The sequence below is a fragment of the Dreissena polymorpha genome, chromosome 4 (assembly GCF_020536995.1).
Source record: "Dreissena polymorpha isolate Duluth1 chromosome 4, UMN_Dpol_1.0, whole genome shotgun sequence".
Lineage (NCBI taxonomy): Eukaryota > Metazoa > Mollusca > Bivalvia > Myida > Dreissenidae > Dreissena > Dreissena polymorpha.
Genome location: NC_068358.1, coordinates 16,543,648 through 16,562,459, shown reverse-complemented (window position 1 = coordinate 16,562,459; position 18,812 = coordinate 16,543,648). Strand labels below are relative to the sequence as shown.

General features: G+C 35.1%; 1 protein-coding gene across 2 annotated transcripts in view; it reads left to right on the top strand.

Annotated features, from left to right (window-relative positions):
* The window catches only part of LOC127875999 (ubiquitin carboxyl-terminal hydrolase-like), a 54,834-nt gene extending 38,796 nt beyond the window's left edge, over positions 1-16,038 (top strand). For both annotated transcript variants that reach the window (XM_052420814.1, XM_052420813.1), the window contains one exon: positions 12,104-16,038. In XM_052420814.1, coding sequence (XP_052276774.1) covers positions 12,104-12,190 — 87 coding nt within the window. In that variant the 3' untranslated portion in view covers positions 12,191-16,038. The remainder of the gene's footprint in view (positions 1-12,103) is intronic.
* The last annotated feature ends 2,774 nt before the right edge of the window (positions 16,039-18,812 follow it).

Here is an 18,812-nt window from a genome sequence, read left to right as displayed (position 1 = left end):
TCCAGCCAGCATGGAAAAAATACCGTCCGAATACTCCATGTAATCTGGAAAACCCTGGAAAAAAATCCATGGTTTTCCATGGTTTTCCAGATTACATGGAGTATTCGGACGGTATTTATTCCATGCTGGCTGGAAAACCCTGGAAATTGTTCCATGGTAATTATTCCAGGGAGCCTGGAAAACCATGGAAACTATTCCAGGCTATTTCCACATACCATGGACAATTTTCCACCCTTTTTTTTAAATATTGACGCTGGAAAAGGCTGGAAACTTAGTCCGAATACTCCAGCCTCATATTTTCCATGGATTTCCATGGAAAACCCTGGACAAAGTACACCCGGGCTCGCAAACTATCATAAGGGTACAGTAAAAGGACAAGTTGCATAACTCTGGGTGTCATTTTTACGGAATTATGGCCCTTTTTTGACTTAGTAATTTTTAATATATGGTTAAATTTTGTGTTTCGATCCACTTTACTTGTAATTTGTATCAAGGCTATTGCTTTCAAACTTCATATACTTTCATTCTATCATGAGGTTACTGTACCTGGCAAGTTGAATTTTACCTTGACCTTTGAATGACCTTGACTCTCAAGGTCAAATTATTAAATTTTGCTAAAAATACCATAACTTCTTTATTTATGATTAGATTTGCTTGATACTTTGACAAAACTACTCTTACCTGACATACCACAATAGATTCCACCCAAACCATCCCCCGTGTCCTCTCCCCCCCCCCCTCCCCCCCCCCCCCTAAACCCCCCCAAATAATTTTTTTTTAAGATCATCTCTCAAATGACCACCACAATCCTCACACTATACTATAAACCCCCCCCCCCCCCACCCCCCAAATTGGTATTTTTTGAAACGGTTAAAAAACACAAATATTTATTTTTATTATTTTATGTTTGAAATACCGTCCAACCATCGTACCCAAGAATACCCCAACCCCGAATTCCCCCCCCCCCCCCCCCCCCCCCTAATTTTTTTTTTTTTTTAAGATCATCTCACAAATGACCACCACAACCCCTCACACTATACTATATACCCACCCCCCCCCCCCCCCCCCGAATCCCCCCTCTATGTTTTTGTTTTGTTTTTTGGTTGTTTTTTTTTTAGATCATCTCACAAATGACCACCACACCCTCACACTATACTATCCCCCCCCCCCCCCCCACCCCACCCCCCCCCTCAATTTTATTTTTTTAAACGGTTAAACAACACAAATATTTATTTTTATTATTTTATGTTTGAAATACTGTCCAACCATGGCAGCCAAGAATACATCCCCCCCCCCCCTCGAATCCCCCCCCCCCCCCCTATTTTTTTTTTTTTTTTTTTTTTTAAGATCATCTCACAAATGATCACCACACCCACACACTATACACTCCTCTTCACTCCAACCCCCCTCTTTTGTGATTGAAAATGAGAGTCCCTTCACCTTTTAAAAGAAAATAGATGAGCGGTCTGCACCCGCAAGGCGGTGCTCTTGTTTGGTTAGGTTTCGCGTATAGGTTTCGAAAAATGCTCATAACTTCTATGTCCCTTCACATAGCAACTTGATATTTGGCATGCATGTGTATCTCATGGAGCTGCACATTTTGAGTGGTGAAAGGTCAAGGTCAACCTTCAAGGTCAAAGGTAAAAAAAAACCTGTATCAAAGCGGCGCAGTAGGGGGCATTGTGTTTCTGACTAACACATCTCATGTTTGTGTTAACTTTATTTTTCGAAATATTTTACGAAATATTTGTTGATATTGAATGTTTATGAGACTTTAAAGGAGATTATTCATACATTGAAAATTTGCAAAATAGCTACAAATTGTATGATGTTTATTTCATAAGCTGATTTTAAGCTTGGAGTTTTCGGAGAAAAGCTGAGGTATTGTTATAGCCAGCTCGTCGTGTCGTCCACCGTCCGACGTCGTGCTAAATCCTTAACATTTTGTTAAGGTTTTGAACATTGGCTCTAAAATCAAATTGCTTCCACCTACAACTTTGAAACTTCATATGTAGATGCACCTTGATGAGTTCTACATGCCACACCCATTTTTGGGTCACTAGGTCAAAGGTCAAGGTCACTGAAACCTTTTTTTTTTTTAAATCTGACAAGCTTTCATTTATTCAAGACTGCACCCATAGTCAAGCGTGGCTCCCATAGTCAAGCGTGGCACCCGTTATGCGGTGCTCTTGTTTAACTGGTCTTAACTTAATATTATGCAAATGCTATAGTATGGAGTGCAAAAATACATTCAAAATAAAATTTCTGTATTTTTAATTGTTTCTTTATCACTTAAATATTACTGAGTGTGTATGCCCTTAAAATGGATAACTGCTAAAACACACACATTATTTGGCCCAGAGAGCAAGTGTTAAGCGTTTTAGCAATGGTCTGTGTTTGGAGTTTACAACCAAGTTTAAGTGATGTGAACACAACTAGGGGAAGATATACCAATTAAAAGTCACATATGTGAATGCAACTAAGGGGCAGACATACCAATTAAAAGTTATGTGAACACAACTAAGGGGCAGACATACCAATTAAAAGTGATGTGAATGCAACTAAGGGACAGACAAACACATAAAAAGTGATGTGAATGAAACTAAAGGGCAGATGTACCAATTAAAAGTGATGTGAACACAAATAAGGGGCAGACATGCCAATAAAAAGTGATGTGAACACAACTAGTGGCAGATATACCAATTAAAAGTGATGTGAACACAACAACATTAAAATGAAATTGTAATTCAATTCTTTTTGTTCTATTTGTTATTTTGATGATATTTTTGCATCTTTAAGTATGAAGAAAAAACATATGGCTGAAATGATCTACTATTGATTCGTAGCAATTTTGTATTTGGATGTTATATCTCTCTTAAAAAACAAAAATCTAGAACAGTTGTTGTCAGTTGTATACCACGAAATGTACATGGTTGTAATGGCGAGTGATTTTCATCTTAGCATTGCAAAATTGTAATTAAGGCCAGAATTTTTTAATTAAATGATTTTCGGATTTTTTTTCTTAACGTGTCGGGTAGGAGGACGGAAAAAAAAAGAAAAAGAAAATATACACTCATTTTAAAAACGTTATGGTATGAAGTTCTTTTTAACAAGCAACAACACTGGTTGTTTTCAAACATGTTGATGTGCAAAATGATCATAATCAGACTGTAGGTCTTGATGTGCAGTTTTTAAATTAGTTTGAATTTTAAAAATATCTTAACTGGTTCAAAAGGTATGCAATTTTTTCACTTGTCCATAATAAACTTGTTGTTGATTTTTTTTGCTGAGCATTTTGGTGATTATAAGTACCTGTGCGTTTTGCGGTTTTCGTGCGTGGAACTGGACCAAAAAAAGTTGTCGCCACTTTATCGCGGTGTGAAAATCGCAGGTTATTCCAACTTTATTAATAAGGACAATCATTTAAGGAACCTTACTACATAAATGAATAAAGGCATTGACTATATTTTTATTACTTTGAGAAGTATGTTAATACATAAATAACAATAAGTACCTTCATAAGTCTTAATTAGCTTTTAAAAATAGCTTTATTTTTATATGAATAGGATTTGATCCACTTGATAAACCAGATAACCAACATTATATAATAATGTTTACAATAATGTAACAGTATGCTGCATAAATGTTTCAGAATTATTAATTACAACATAGAATCACACAAATATACATCATCTGAAAGGAAAAATAAATCCAACATCAGAAAATAAAGCATATCAATTCAAATTGTTAAACAGTTACATTTGGACATGATATACACCAACTTCTGTTTATTATCAAATTTTAGAAATTCTAAAACAACACCTATTGTAAAAAGGTTTTCTGTTAGCTGTGGTGGTCGATTTCTAGGTTTAATTAAATGAATATTTTTCACATCTATTTCTTGACATAAAGGCCCAGGATAATTTCCACCATCCATTCTTGTTGTCTGAAATAACACAAAACATATTTTTACAAACTACATACAACAAAGCAACACATAAATATCACTATCTTAATATGTCCGAATTTCAACATATCTGAAATATAGTACATCGAGGGAAAAACTTACTTTTGATTTCAGAAATAGTTGGTATCTTAACTAAAATATATCGTTCCCAGAACATTATAATAATGGAACTTTTAAACATAAATGCTCACAAATGCCTGTTGAAACAAGTTAACATGTGTTTTTGTCATGGTATTGATTAAAGAAATAGCGTCCCTAATAATCGTTTTAACTATTGATCTTCGTGACAGTTTATCCCAGGATAACATAATTGATAGTTCAATGTCATAAAGGAGCCGTTAATTCGATTATAACCCCCATAAACTTGACTATTTTATGTGGGCATTCATGGCTTGATATCGTTTTAAAAACTGTTGATTTTGCGATTTTTGAACTTTTGGTACGAACCAGTTCGGAACAACACCGAAGTTTCGTACCCATTTCGTACCCATTGAAAATAACGAAAAAACACATATTATATGCACAAATTCTTCACTACAACTGCATTTAACAACACATAAAATTTTATTCTCTAAAATATGACTGTATTTGTGCGTAAAATATGGACGGTTAAAAGTTGATAGGCATAAAAGGGTAACGCATTTCGAGCACCTGTCAAAAGAACATCGTTCTTTTTTTATTGCTTTCATAATAATTTTTAGTCATTTGAATACTATCAATTTTATAAAATTGTAAAGAAATAATAAAATATTTACTTACAAATTGATTCCATTCAGGATTTCATTTGATGGTTGCATAATTATTGGGAAATTAGCAGACTTCACTGATGAGAGCGTTGTACATAGCGTTCTTGTACAAACAATGATGGCGTAGCTTTTGGTAAATTCCAGCACATGTACATGTACATGTTCACGTATTAATGTGGGTAATTAAAACGGGGTTTATTATGATGATTTATAACTTATTTGAACTTTTTATAAAATCCGGCAAGCGTTTCGTGTTTAAAAGCCACCTTTTGACATCCGAAAAAAATCGAGATTTAAAAAAAATAATTTGGTTAACTCGTCAAAAATTGGAGTAGGCTGGTCCGAAAATCATTTCATTAAAAAATTCTGGCCTAATTTAATTAGTCCCTGGTATGTTGAGTGTTGAAAGATTTCTTATGTCTGTTGTCATTTTTAATGGCCATGTTAACATATTGTCGACATGGCAATATTTTCCAAATTTTTGTCACACATTCAATTTCAACAAGTAAACGAAAACTTAACATCAAAAAGGGAATACCATTTATGTTTAAATATAGTTAAAATACGTTTCATTTCTGAGTAATCAAAAATTGTTAGACATAGATAAATTTGGAAAGCTTAACAACCTTTTGTATTTGGTTTGAAAATTTTATGAAATCAAAGCGCTGAAGGCACTAAATTTGTTCGCTGTTGTATAGTCTTAAATAGACGCAACTCAGTTTTCAAAATTACATTATAGCTTTTTATTTCACAAGTTTGAAATGACCACAACCCATTCAAATTTATAAAGAGTGCGTCTTAAAGCACAGGTAGAGATGTTTGTTTTTTTTCAAATCATTAATAAAAAAGATAATTTAAGCTTCATTTTAGGAAAACAGGGCTTAATGCATATGCATTAATTGTCATGCCATTACCAGAAACTTTTTAAACGAAAAACACCACAAAATCAGAAAGTGTCGTCCTTGATTAGCCTGTGCGCATTGCACAGGCTAATCAGTGTGCACATGCTTATCTTAGTTGACATGCATTAAGCCCCGGTTTCCCAGAAAACGGCCAATACGTACAGATTTTAATGATAAACACTAGACTGGCCACTGTTGTCTTACAAGCTGTTAAATACTTTTGAATACATACACACTATGTAGTGTACCAGTGGGAACTATAAACAGGCAGATGCGGTGGTTAGAGCAGACGCTCCTAGCATTCGTCTTCTGCTTAATTTTACTTCAGTAATCCATACAGGCAGCAGTTACTGTCCCTTGCGTAATTAACGCAGACTGACTTGCAAAATGGCCTGCATTATTTGTGAGCTAACGCTCACAAATAAAAAATAAACAGACTCAACAAATGTTGCAAGGTAAGCTTTTTATGTCCCCCACCACCGTAGCAGGGGCATATTGTTTTTGCCCTGTCCGTTGGTTTGTTTGGCATGCATGTGTATCTTATGGAGCTGCACATTTTGAGCGGTGAAAGATCAAGGTCATCATTCAAGTTCAAAGATCAAATAAATAGATCAAAATCGCTCATTTAATGTACACTTTTGCAATATTGAAGCTAGCAACTTGATATTTGGCATGCATGTGTATCTCATGGAGCTGCACATTTTGAGTGGTGAAAGGTCAAGGTCATCCTTCAAGGTCAAAGGTCATATATATGGGGACATAGTGTTTCACAAACACATCGCTTGTTTAAACTCAGTAAATGTTGAAAGGTAAGCTTTGTTGTTTCCCTCATCTGTAGTGACAATTGCTGGCATTTAATCAGAAATTTGCCATACTGAGCAGTACAAAGTAAAAGACCTTTGCCTATGAGGCACAGTGACATACATGGCATTAAGCAGTCTGGTAAAATTAAGTCAACTTAACTTTCCTGTATTTTCATCACCCTTTATTCTACTTAATAATTTGACAGTAGCTGTTAGTTTATTACCCTATATTTAATATGAGTACACCTGGGGGCATATATTAACTGTCAATCTGTCATCATATAGTTATTAAATTCATCGTCTAGCTTTTAAAGGCTATGTACATACAACTACTTTAATTTCAGTGCTCAGTTAAATTGATCAACGTTAACTGCACATGATACCTAACCAATTAAAGTACTCATAATATACATTTATAATGTAAAAACAACATGGGGGTTATATTAAGAAATCATTCTTTAGTTATTTTTTTGCTAAATCTAAATTTCAAAGTTTCTTAAAATTGCCTGGCTAAGACTGGCTACACCTGAGTTTTCTTAGTTGATGTGATTGCCTGCCTGTCTGTTCAGCCTCAGAATGCTGCGCCCATCACTGCAACTCTTTGCACCAACTTTTACCATGCCGGTTGTAACTTACAAAATCTTGACACTGAAAATAGGGATTCCTACATACAAGAAACAAATGTGTTTTCAAGAAGGTCATAATGTGTTGGTCATTGATCAATTTCAATCACATCATAAGATGATATTTATGATTATTTTCTTTGACACACTCCTGTTATAACCCATGCCATAGGAATTGTAATGTAATACAAAAGTTATTATCCCTCGCCATAGGCGGAGGGATATTGTTTTGGCGTTGTCCGTCCATCCATCTTTCCGTCCTTCCGTCTTTCCATCCTTCCGGAGCCTTATCTTGGAAGTGCTTTGGCAGATTTCATTGAAACTTGGTATGAGTATGTATATGGATAAGAGGATGATGCACGCTAAATGGCATTGTACACCATCAGTTAATAACAGAGTTATGGCCCTTTGTATCTTTAAAAAATGCTTTTTTGTGTGTCCGGAGCCATATCTTGGAAGTGCTTTGGCGGATTTCATTGAAACTTGGTATGATTATATACATGGTTAAGAGGATGATGCACGCCAAATGGCATTGTACACCATCGGTTAATAACGGAGTTATGGCCCTTTGTATCTTGAAAAAATGATTTTTTGAATGTCAAATCTAATACTTTTGTGTCCAGAAGCATATTGGCGGGGCATATCAATTCAACGAATTTGCTTGTTTCTGTTATGATTAACTAAGTTACCAGAATTATAATGTTTGCTTACAAAAACTCCTCATATATTATTGGCATAACATAATGAACAGGTTATAATGACTTGGTAAAATGTACATATTCAGTTACTGTAACTCTTTTCACCGATATTATTGATTCCATTTACATCGCTTCTGTTAGATTTGATGATGGCCCTGATCTATATCAGGTATGTGTGTGGTAAACTGAAAAAAGAAAACCCAGTGCAAATAGGTAATATGTTCCACCTACCTGAGTTTGAAGTGTAGGTGTATGCGATTAAATTAAACGATTAAAATTACTTTTATGAAATTCATTGAATAAAGCTGGTTTGGGTAAAAACTAATACTTGTTAATAGCAAGATTACTGAGTAGTTGATCTACATTTAGATCAACCTCTGTTAAATGCATTAACAATTTCTTACATTATTTTGCGATTCTCTGAAATTGTTTTTACATGTGATATACTAAAATAAAAATTTCAGTTATTTTTGTCTATGAAAAAGAAAATTGAGTGTAGAAAAGTCAGAGGGCTTGTATAAATTCAAAATAATCTTTATTGAACTTTTTTTTATAGAAATTACATTTTATATGTAGTTATATACATGTATACTGAATAATAAAAAAAAAAGTTCTATGAAGATTATTTTGAATTTATATAAGCCCTCTGACTTTTCTACACTCAATTTTCTTTTTAATGGACAAAAATAACTGAAATTTTTATTTTAATATATCACATGTAAAAACAATTTCAGAGAATCACAAAATAATGTGAGTAAGAAATTTTTAATGCAGACTGTGCTCACGCTGCTACCAGACATTATCGCCTATGGCGATTATTTTATCCAACTGGCTATTATTTCTTAAAATTGTCTAGAAAAAATGGCGATTATTTTATCCTCCTACATCAAAAAACAAATTGCCTCTAAATGTTGTCCGGCGAATGCGAAACGCCTGCAAATAGGGCCATCAAGCAGGAAAAATCGATAACGAGATTACATGTGTACACACTCGACCCTGTGTATTGTCATACACGCGTCAATAACTTTTGCGACATTGTGGCCTAGAGCGTTTTTCTCAATCAGTGTCCCACAGCAGTGATATATTTCGGAAAAAACGTTTTAAATCTCCCCGTGCTTTACCAATTATCGGTAACTGTTAAATCTTTGTTAATTTTTTGCCAATTATTATTTAATCGTCATGAAATCGCGGCTTATATTGTCGGCTGGATTTGTTTTTCACACCATTTTTTCTGCAATTAGATTACGTTGACCATTGCTTGACGAAATAATTATTTAATCGCCATCAACTAATTATCCCCGTAAATACCGCTGTTTGTCGTCTGCTTTAACATAATGATTTCAATTTTTAACCAGGTAACCTGGTTTTCCCAATTCAAAGGGACCCGGCATATGCCATGGCCAGCTAATTTTAACGAAACACGTGTTTGGAATTTCACTGAGGTGGTGTATTTTAACTCACGCGCTGTGACGTTAATTGATGCAAACATGATCGGCATTGCGAAAGTGTTATTTTTGGAATAAATCATTTACAATTGATATTGGCCTCTGCCTACAATATTGCAGCCGATGGCAAACATCGTATTAGGAGATAAAGTAGTCGAACGATATGCACATTTTAGATTATGCATATTAATATTTTATATTATGCATATTTCATGTGCAAAACGCGTACAATTTTTCGGATTACCGTTTTCGGATACTGTATTTTTTTCGTTGATTATGATTTATTTTCGAAGTTCATAATAGCAAAAATAGAATGACGAATACACATGCGGTGATACGGAAGGTGTGGTTTATAATAATTCGCGTTGTATTCACCAAAAATTGCAATTGGAAAAACTATAAAAAATAGTAAAATTAGTAAGGGCTCTGGGTGGGTTGGGGCCTCTGCCCTTAATTCTTATGTGTATGTAACTGTAGCTGAGATCTGGATTGTTAAGTCACACCCACAACATTGATTGTATTCTTTATTGTAAAGCCATGATAATATTTTATAAGGAAAAACACACTGATATTATGCTTGTTTTATTATATATATTATAACTTAAATCCAATAGATACACATTTAATAAAACATAGATAAAATGAGATTCATTGTTTTTTCTTTCTTTTTGATGCCTTCAGTACCGTTTTGCGGAAAAGTCCGCATATGTTTTGGCTATTATTTTTTTAAGGAAAAAAATTATGGCTATTATTTTCTGAAGGCCAGAGTGAGCACTGAATGCATTTAACAGAGGTTGATCTAAATGTAGATCAACTACTCAGTAATCTTGCTATTTACATTATGTCTTCATTACTGGATAATTGTTTTTATGCTCCCCTAAAAAAATTTGGGGGTAGCATATAGTCGCCGCTTCGTTCGTGTGTCCGTCCTTGCACAATTTTTGTCCAGGCTATTTCTCAGCAATTAATGACCGGAATTCAATAAAACTTTATGGGAAGCTTCACTACCAAGAGGAGATGTGCATATTATCAGCCGGTTCTGGTCGGATGATTTTTCACAGAGTTATGGCCCTTTGAAATTTTCCATTAACTGTACATATAGTGCAATTCTTGTCCCGGCTATTTTTCAGCAACTAATGACCGGAATTCAATGAAACTTTATGGAAAGCTTCACTCACCAAGAGGAGATGTGCATATTATCAGCGGGTTCTGGTCGGATGATTTTTCACAGAGTTATGGCCCTTTTAAATTTTCTATTAAAAAATTATTGTCCCCCCAACTACTGCGCCCTTAAGATGTTTCCTTTTATCTGAATATATAGTGCAATATTGTGACAAAAAAACACTTTGGGGAGCATCACCCGTCTCCGAAGGTTTCTTGTTAAAGTATTGTTGTTTACTGAATATTGCATTACATGACAGCCTTTTAATTACTTTTGGTAAATAAATGGACAATTTTCCCCAAAATAACTAGATTTCAGTTGTTGCTAATTGCTATTTTGTCTAGTATTAAGAACATGTTTTTCAACAATATTTGTGGCAACTTTTTATAACTGCTATTTTAAGGTTTTGTAGATTTCTATGGAAAAGCTGCTGATATTGAATTTCCTTTCTCTCATTTGTGGTCACTGATCTTTGTAAGCTTGTACATTGCAGATAACAAAACAATAACCACAAAAATGTTAAGAAACCACCGTTTCCATGGTTATCTATTTGACTGAGCTTCAGTTTGCAGATTCTATGTGCTAGATGTGTCTTTAATCAAGCAATAATTATGATACATTTCATACCTACATTCTTCATTGGTTAGTTAATTACAAAATTGTTTTCTCTAAACACCAATAAGCCTCACACTGGGAAAAGGGGTTTAATGGATGTGCGTAAAATGTCGTCCCAGATTAGCTACATTATTGTAGTATAATTTTTTGTGTAACGGAAGTATCTTTTTATTAAATTAATTCATGTAAAATGTGTATTGCTGAACCTTATTAGCCTGTGCAGACAGAACATGTCTGAAGACTACACACAACCATTAAACAGTATTTTCCCAGAGCAAAGCTGTAAAGTTGTATAACAAGTTATGCAACAAGTTTTATACATGTAATGGAGAGCTGAGTTTTGCACAACAGGCATATAATTTCACAGCTATTTCAACAGTTTGAGCAGTGTTGTCCCCGCTGATATAGCCATACTCTTACCGGTATATCAGTTTTTATTTGCTGTATATTTATAAAATATTCACCATGGTTACTTGAAACAAGCTGGAATCAACACCATTGCCTTCCAATGTGTGAAGTCAGTGCCTGTCACACTCTTTTGTTTGAGATGTGTCTTGAACATTTCCTCTTGAATAGTTGTTTGTAAACACATGTGATATTTGAACCTTTGTCCCAAATAGCAGTGGTTTGCAAAATTAAATTTCTATGTATGTTCACGGCCATTAGTCATGCGCGCCACCGTCTTTTTGAGATGCATTAATAAATGAGCCAATTCAACTTTCGAGGTGGTTGCATTGGCTCATTTATTAATGCATCTCAAATAGAGGTGGCGCGTGTGATTTACGGCCATGATGTTGCATTCATTGAAATGAAAACCCTTTTTCAGTACAATGTAATAAACTAAAAGCTTCACATTATTTGCCTACCTTACTAGTATATTAAATGATAAATGGTGATCGGGAGGTCCCCCTTTGGTCTCCAACTGTGGAAACAAATTTCGAAAGGTCTTCCTTGAAGACATCAGGTATTGGTTCTACCCAGGAAAAAGACTCGAGACTGTCTTTTTAAGCCTGAGACTGATGAAATTGACTTTAAATAAATAATTTCAAACAAAACTACCATTATAAAAAGAAAATATTTTTCACCGATCAGCTTATGTTAACAATCACTGTTGCTATTAACAATCAGCACTTTATTTTCAGGACAGTATAGAAGTGGTCCGCCAGTTCATGGCTCGAGATCCTGCTGAGTTGAACTTCACACTGATGGCGCTGGTGAACAACTCGTAACCATAGTGTTGTCATGTTCCAATTCGTTCATCATGTGAAAGTAGTCTTGAACGTGCAATGCAATTGGAGAATCTGTGAAATTTGAGTGTTGATTGATCAGTGCAGAACTGTGATGTAGCTTGTTTTCAGCATAAACTAGTACTCTGCAGATATTTTGCATGACTTTCTTAGTTGGATGATCGTTCACCTGTCAATCTGTTTGAATCCCATTCCGGCTTTGCAATGATTGGTCATGAAATGAACCACGCTCTGAAGAAACGGGGCTTAACACATGTGTCTTATATAACCCTTTGCATGCTGGGAAATTTGTCTTCTGCTAAAATGTTGTCTGCTGAATTTATAAAATTAGCATTTTCTCCGATTTTTTTCAAAGAATACTATCAGAATAGCAAACAGTTTGGATCCTGATGAGACGCCACGTTCTGTGGCGTCTCATCTGGATCCAAACTGTTTGCAAAGGCCTTTAAAATTCGGTTCCAGCACTTAAAGAGTTAAGAGTCATCCAAGATAAACCTGTTCAGTCGACAAAGGCTAATCAGGGATGACACCTTCAGCTTTTATGGTATTTTGATTTTAAGAAAGTCTTCTTTACAAAACTCTAGTTAAGGCCAAAAGTGTCATACTTGATCAACCTGTACAGACTGCACAACACAAGGCTAGTCTTGGACAGCACTTAAAGCACATGCATTGAGCCTCTTCTCGCAGAGTGTCCATTACATTATTTCTAGGGCCTCTTCCCATATGTTTGAATCAAGTAGGGCAGTCAGGTATGGGCATGAGTACCTAACACCATTTCATTTGTATGATCGGCTAAATTGCCAGGAACAGTGTGAGATTGCTAACTTACCTAAGTGAGTTTACTAAAATACTGTTTAAAAAGCAGAAAAAAATGCTAACAAATATTACATAGTTTTGCGCTGATCCTTCGGTTTGTTGATTGCAATATGCTAGTATTTGGTGCAACTTTGTTCACATAAATCTTTCTTGTTCTGATTGTATTCTTTTTGTTGCAATTGCACAAATTACTTGTGGAAATTATTACCAGTATGTGTATCATTGTTTTTATGTTTGAGTTATTTCAGTTATAATTATGATGATATACTTATAAAATAGTTTCAGTAACAAAAGCTAAACCAAAAATTAATAAGTATTTATTACTTTTTTTCTCCTCAATGTTATTGTTATTGATTATTTTTTGGGAGGAAAATCATGTATTTACAGTTAATTAGTTAAAAACAATAATTAATGAACAACTGATCTTTTCTCTGTTTTCCATTTGTATGCATTTTTGGAAATCATGCTGAAAATTGAGATAAAGACAAATAATGGATGTCATTGAGCCTGTCTGGGACCAAAAATATTAAAGAATGCATACTTTGGGAGCGTGTACAAGACTTCTAAGACCCAATACAAAATGTTAATTATTTCTTTTGTTTTGTTTTGAGATATCCCTCAGAATTATGTTAGTGCCTGAAGAGGTGATAAAATGGACAGACCACAATACATGTATACAACCAGTGCCATGCGAAAATGCGTTTTATGCCATATGCGCCTAACATTAGAGCTCCAGACCAGCATATGCTCAGTCTGTGCATAAGCTAACCTGTCCGTTATAAAGTCACGCAAGGTTCTGTGATCTCATTAACTGGTTTGGAGCTATAATGCTTGCCACATGTGGGATATAAACCATTTTTGCATGTAATGGGTGATAAGAATCAAAAGTATTACATTATTAAGATATTATTTTTCTATTCTTACATTATATCATGAACAATGTTCTTTGTTAATTTGCGAATTAACTATAAAAAATCAGTTGCAAAAATGCGTAATTGAATTTTCTATTTAATTGATAGATATTTGTGTGTTTATGATATAATTCAAATCAGTCTTGCTTTATCTTTGTTTGTTTGCCCAGATGGAATAGTTAATATGCGTCATAATTCAAAGTGAATGTTGATTTGCCGATACACAACAGAAAATCAAACATTTAAACACGAGTTAATTTTAAAAAAAAATGAAGTTATGTGGTCCAGTGACGTGGCTATATTCAAGCGGTTAGAAATGATTAGCCTGCAGGTCACTGTTTTAAATGAATATTATATAGAGAGCTGTAACAGATTGTGAAAAACAGATTTCGACTTTATCATGTCAAGCAAATTGTTGAATGGCTGGACTTGTTGAGTGAAACTGTTGCATCTAGGTGAAAAAGATGAATATCAGTTACAATGTGTGTCTTGTTCTGAGAAAACTGGTCATAATGCATGTGCGTAAAGTGTCGTCCCAGATAAGCCTGTGCAGCTCGCTCAGGCTAATCAGGGACGACACTTTCTGCTTAAACTTGATTTTCGGTAAGAAGGGACTTCCTTCAAACTAAAAATACCATAAAAGCTGAAAGTGTTGTCCCTGATTAGCCTGTGCGGACTGCACAGGCTAATCTGGGAAGGCACTTTACGCACATGCATTGTGACCAGTTGTCTCAGAACAAGACACATATAAGCCTTGCTCTTGGCAAACTGGGCAAAATGAATTTGCATAGTGTCCTCCCAGGTTAGCCTGTGCAGTCTGCACAAGCCAATTAGGGACAACAATTTCTGCCTAATCTGGATTTCAGCTCTGAAGGGACTGCCTTGAACGAAAAGTACAATGAAAGCGGAAAGTGTTATCCCGGATTGTCCTATACAATTGCACAAGCTGATCTAGGATGCAGTTTCTTGCTCATTCATTAAGCCTAGTTTTTCCAAGACGAGGCTCATATTTTCTTGCCCATCACTCCATGAACAACTAGAAATGGTGCGGCAGAGGCTGATGAGTATCTCCATGCCACATGTTGTTAGTAAAATGAGTGAAGATCTCTGACCCGGCCCCACCCCAACCCCCATAGCTTTTGACCCAGGGGTCAGATCAAAATTTCAAATAGTGCACTGTCGCACATATGCTCATAGCTACCATGTGTGTAAGTTTCAAGGTTCTAGTGCTAATAGTGTAAGAGAAGATAGTGGCCAGAACGGATGGACAGACAGACGTGGAGATAACCACATAATCCCCACGCTTTTTTAAAGCGTGGTGATAATTAATAATTATTTCCTTTTAATATGGAAAACTTTGAAGTGTGATCGGAAGTGAACATTTAACTTCCTTGTTCAATGTATTTATTTAACCTACCAAAGATGTGGTGATTTTGTTATTACCAGTCAATGAACTTATTTTGCATTGACCAATCTTGATGAAACTTTGGATGTTGCAGCTTGCATAAATCTCAAGCTTGTGATTGTATTTGGAGCAAGTGGGGTCAAGGTTATGGTCACTGTTTGCCAAGTTGATAGTTTTACAATAATTTAATTAAAACATTTTTAGCTGAAAATGCATAGGATAAGTGCAAAACACACCTGATTCTTATAAATATTTATTTATCACATGAGGATAAAAACCTCTGTCAACAATTTATAAGGCATTTTAGGCTCCTGGAAATTTCTATTTTCATAGGCTCGTAGCATTACAAATACTAACCTTGCCACATATGAACTTTGGTTCTTATTCTTATTGAATGATGATGCATAAGTGTGTGCACTTAAAGTAAATCATTTTCACTTGAATGACTAGTAATTTCATTGTCATAAGCAATTGTTCTTTATTTTTCTAATTATAAACTGAAGTAGTACTTTGAGTTCAATTGTTGTGTGCTTTTTAAGGTCAAGTTATTAAAAGTATCTGTTTTTGTTTTGTTAGTTGTTGATAATCAGGTATCAGTAAATGCACATCAAAATAGTATGATTGTATTTTTTAACAAAGGCTGCTATTTTTGTGAGTATGTAAGTAAATGAAAAAATAGAACAATTATTTGGAATGGACACTTGTGTTGTTGTTAATTTCCTTGACATCACTTGATTTGTTGTATTATATTTTACCATGGGCTATTCACACAAACCATCAAAACTGATCATCAAATAATGGTAAAATTAAGCAGTTGACTGTCCAATTCAACAAGTTAATAGCAATCAGTTTTTTAAATAAGAAAAAAACTAAACATTTTTATGAAGACAAGCACCACTTACTAAAGTAATACAACTAACATCAAACTGATCTTAATTCAGAAACAGTCCAATTTCTCAAGCCAACTAGAACATGCTTACTTTTTAGCTCAACTATTTTATTAGCTCATCTATTTTTTGAAAAAAAATTATGAGCTATTGTCATCACCTTGGCGTCGGCGTCGGCGTTGGCGTTGGCGTCGGCGTCCGGTTAAGTTTTGCGTTTAGGTCCACTTTTCTCAGAAAGTATCAATGCTATTGCATTCAAACTTGGTACACTTACTTACTATCATGAGGGGACTGGGCAGGCAAAGTTAGATAACTCTGGTGTGCATTTTGACAGAATTATGTGCCCTTTTTATACTTAAAAAATTGAAAATTTTGGTTAAGTTTTGCGTTTAGTTCCACTTTTCTCAGTAAGTATCAATGCTATTGCATTCAAACTTGGTACACTTACTTACTATCATGAGGGGACTGGGCAGGCAAAGTTAGATAACTCTGGCATGCATTTTGACAGAATTATGTGCCCTTTTTATACTTAGAAAATTGACAATTTTGGTTAAGTTTTGTGTTTAGGTCCATTTTATTCCTTAAGCATCAAAGCTATTGCTTTCATACTTGCAACACTTACTAACTATCATAAGGGGACTGTGCAGGCAAAGTAATGTAACTCTGACTGGCATTTTGACAGAATTATGTGCCCTTTTTATACTTAGAAAATTGAAAATTTGATTAAGTTTTGTGTTTAGGTCCACTTTATTCCTACAGTATCAAAGCTATTGCTTTCATACTTGCAAGATTTATGAACTATCATAAGGGGACCGTGCAGGCAAAGTTATGTAACTCTGACTGGCATTTGGACGGAATTATGGGCCCTTTATACTTAGAAAATTGAAAATTTGGTTAAGATTTATGTTTTGGTCCACTTTACCCCTAAAGTATCATAGATATTGCTTTCATACTTGGAACACTCACAAACTATCATAAGGGTACAGTAAAAGGACAAGTTGCATAACTCTGGTTGTCATTGTTACGGAATTATGGCCCTTTTTTGACTTAGTAACTTTTAATATATGGTTAAATTTTGTGTTTCGATCCACTTTACTTCTTAAGTATCAAGGCTATTGCTTTCAAACTTCAAATACTTACATGCTATCATGAGGTTACTGTACCTGGCAACTTGAATTTTACTTTGACCTTTGAATGACCTTGACTCTCAAGGTCAAATTATTAAATTTTGCTTAAATTGCCATAACTTCTTTATTTATGATTAGATTTGATTGATACTTTGATGAACTACTCTTACCTGACAAACCACAATAGACTCCACCCCCGTGCCCTCCCCCGTGCCCTCCCCCCCCCTCCCCCCTCCCCCCCCCTATTTTTTTTTATTTATTATTTATTTTTTTTTAAGATCATCTCACAAATGACCACCACACCCTCACACTATACCCCCACCCCACCCCCCCCCCCCCCAATTTTTTTTTTTTTTTTTTAAGATCATCTCACAAATTACCACCACACCCTCACACTATACCCCCCCCCCCCCCCCCCTCCCATTTTTTTTTTTTAAACTGTTATGTTTGAAATACCGTCCAACCATCGCACCCAACCCCCCCCCCCCCCCCCCCCCCCCCCCCCCCCCGATTTTTTTTTTTTTTTTTTTTTTTTTTTTTTTTTCGCTTTTTTGGAAGATAATGTAATAAATGTCCACAACCCCACACTATACACCCCTCTTCACTCCACTCCTCCCTCCTTTGTGATTGAAAATGAGAGTCCCTTCACCTTTAAAAAGAAAATAGATGAGCGGTCTGCACCCGCAAGGCGGTGCTCTTGTTTTTTTTTATTATGAGCTATTGTCATCACCTTGGCGTCGGCATCCGGTTAAGTTTTGCGTTTAGGTCCACTTTTCTCAGAAAGTATCAATGCTATTGCATTCAAACTTGGTACACTTACTTACTCTCATGAGGGGACTGGGAAGGCAAAGTTAGATAACTCTGGCGTGCATTTTGACAGAATTATGTGCCCTTTTTATACTTAAAATTTTGGTTAAGTTTTGTGTTTAGGTCCATTTTATACCTTAAGTATCAAAGCTATTGCTTTCATACTTGCAACACTTACTAACTATCATAAGGGGACTGTGCAGGCAAAGTTATGTAACTCTGACTGTCATTTTGACAGAATTATGTGCCCTTTTTATACTTAGAAAATTGAAAATCTGGTTAAGTTTTGTGTTTAGGTCCACTTTTTTCCTAAAGTATCAAAGCTATTGCTTTCATACTTTCAACACTTATTAACTATCATAAGGGGACTGTGCAGGCAAAGTTATGTAACTCTGACTGGCATTTGGACGGAATTATGGGCCCTTTATACTTAGAAAATTGAAAATTTGGTTAAGTTTTGTGTTTTGGTACACTTTACCCCTAAAGTATCATAGATATTGCTTTCATACTTGGAACAATCACAAACTATCATAAGGGTACAGTAAAAGGACAAGTTGCATAACTCTGGTTGTCATTTTTACGGAATTATGGCCCTTTTTTGACTTAGTAACTTTGAATATATGGTTAAATTTTGTGTTTCGATCAACTTTA